This window comes from Grammomys surdaster, unplaced genomic scaffold (genome assembly GCF_004785775.1).
Source record: "Grammomys surdaster isolate TR1022 unplaced genomic scaffold, NIH_TR_1.0 270, whole genome shotgun sequence".
NCBI lineage: Eukaryota > Metazoa > Chordata > Mammalia > Rodentia > Muridae > Grammomys > Grammomys surdaster.
Genome location: NW_021604711.1, coordinates 3,582,541 through 3,583,211, shown reverse-complemented (window position 1 = coordinate 3,583,211; position 671 = coordinate 3,582,541). Strand labels below are relative to the sequence as shown.

At 49.5% G+C, this 671-nt stretch overlaps 1 protein-coding gene across 1 annotated transcript in view; it reads left to right on the top strand.

Annotated features, from left to right (window-relative positions):
• LOC114628605 (olfactory receptor 10G7-like) overlaps positions 1–671 on the top strand; it is a 1,054-nt gene continuing 383 nt past the window's right edge. Inside the window, exon 1 of the mRNA XM_028776492.1 lies at positions 1–666. Coding sequence (XP_028632325.1) covers positions 1–666 — 666 coding nt within the window. The remainder of the gene's footprint in view (positions 667–671) is intronic.

Sequence of the window (671 nt, the reverse complement as noted above, 5' to 3'; positions counted from 1 at the left end):
ATGTCCAATCACACAAGAGTGACTCACTTCATCCTCAGGGGCTTCTCAGATATCCCTCAGCTGAGATTGGTGGTCATCCCATTTTTCTTGCTTGTTTACACGTTTGGCCTCCTGGGAAACCTCTCCATCATCATGGCTGTGATGAGAGACAGTCGGCTCCACTCTCCCATGTACTTCTTCCTGAAGAATTTGTCTTTTCTGGACATATGCTACACCTCAGCCACCATTCCCAAGGCAGTGGTTATATCCTTCACAGGCTCAGGAGTCATCTCCTATCTTGAGTGTGTAGCACAGCTTTACATAATTTTTACATTTGCATGTACTGAATGCTTTCTGCTGACGACCATGGCTTATGACCGGTGCCTGGCCATCCTCAGACCACTGCTCTATGGAAACATCATGAGCCAGAACTATTGTTCATCATTGGTGGTCACTGCCTGGGTAGGTGGGGCCATCTACTCAGCCTTCCGCACTTCCAACACCTTCTCCCTCCCCTACTGTGGACCCAATGTCATTGAGCACTTCTTCTGTGACATCCCTCCAGTCATGAGACTCTCCTGCACTGATTACCATGTGAGTGAGGAGGTGGGCTTTGCTGTCGGCAGCTGCATTGTCATGAGCTCCTTTGCCCTCACGGTGGTCTCCTATATTGGCATTGTGGCCACAGTTCT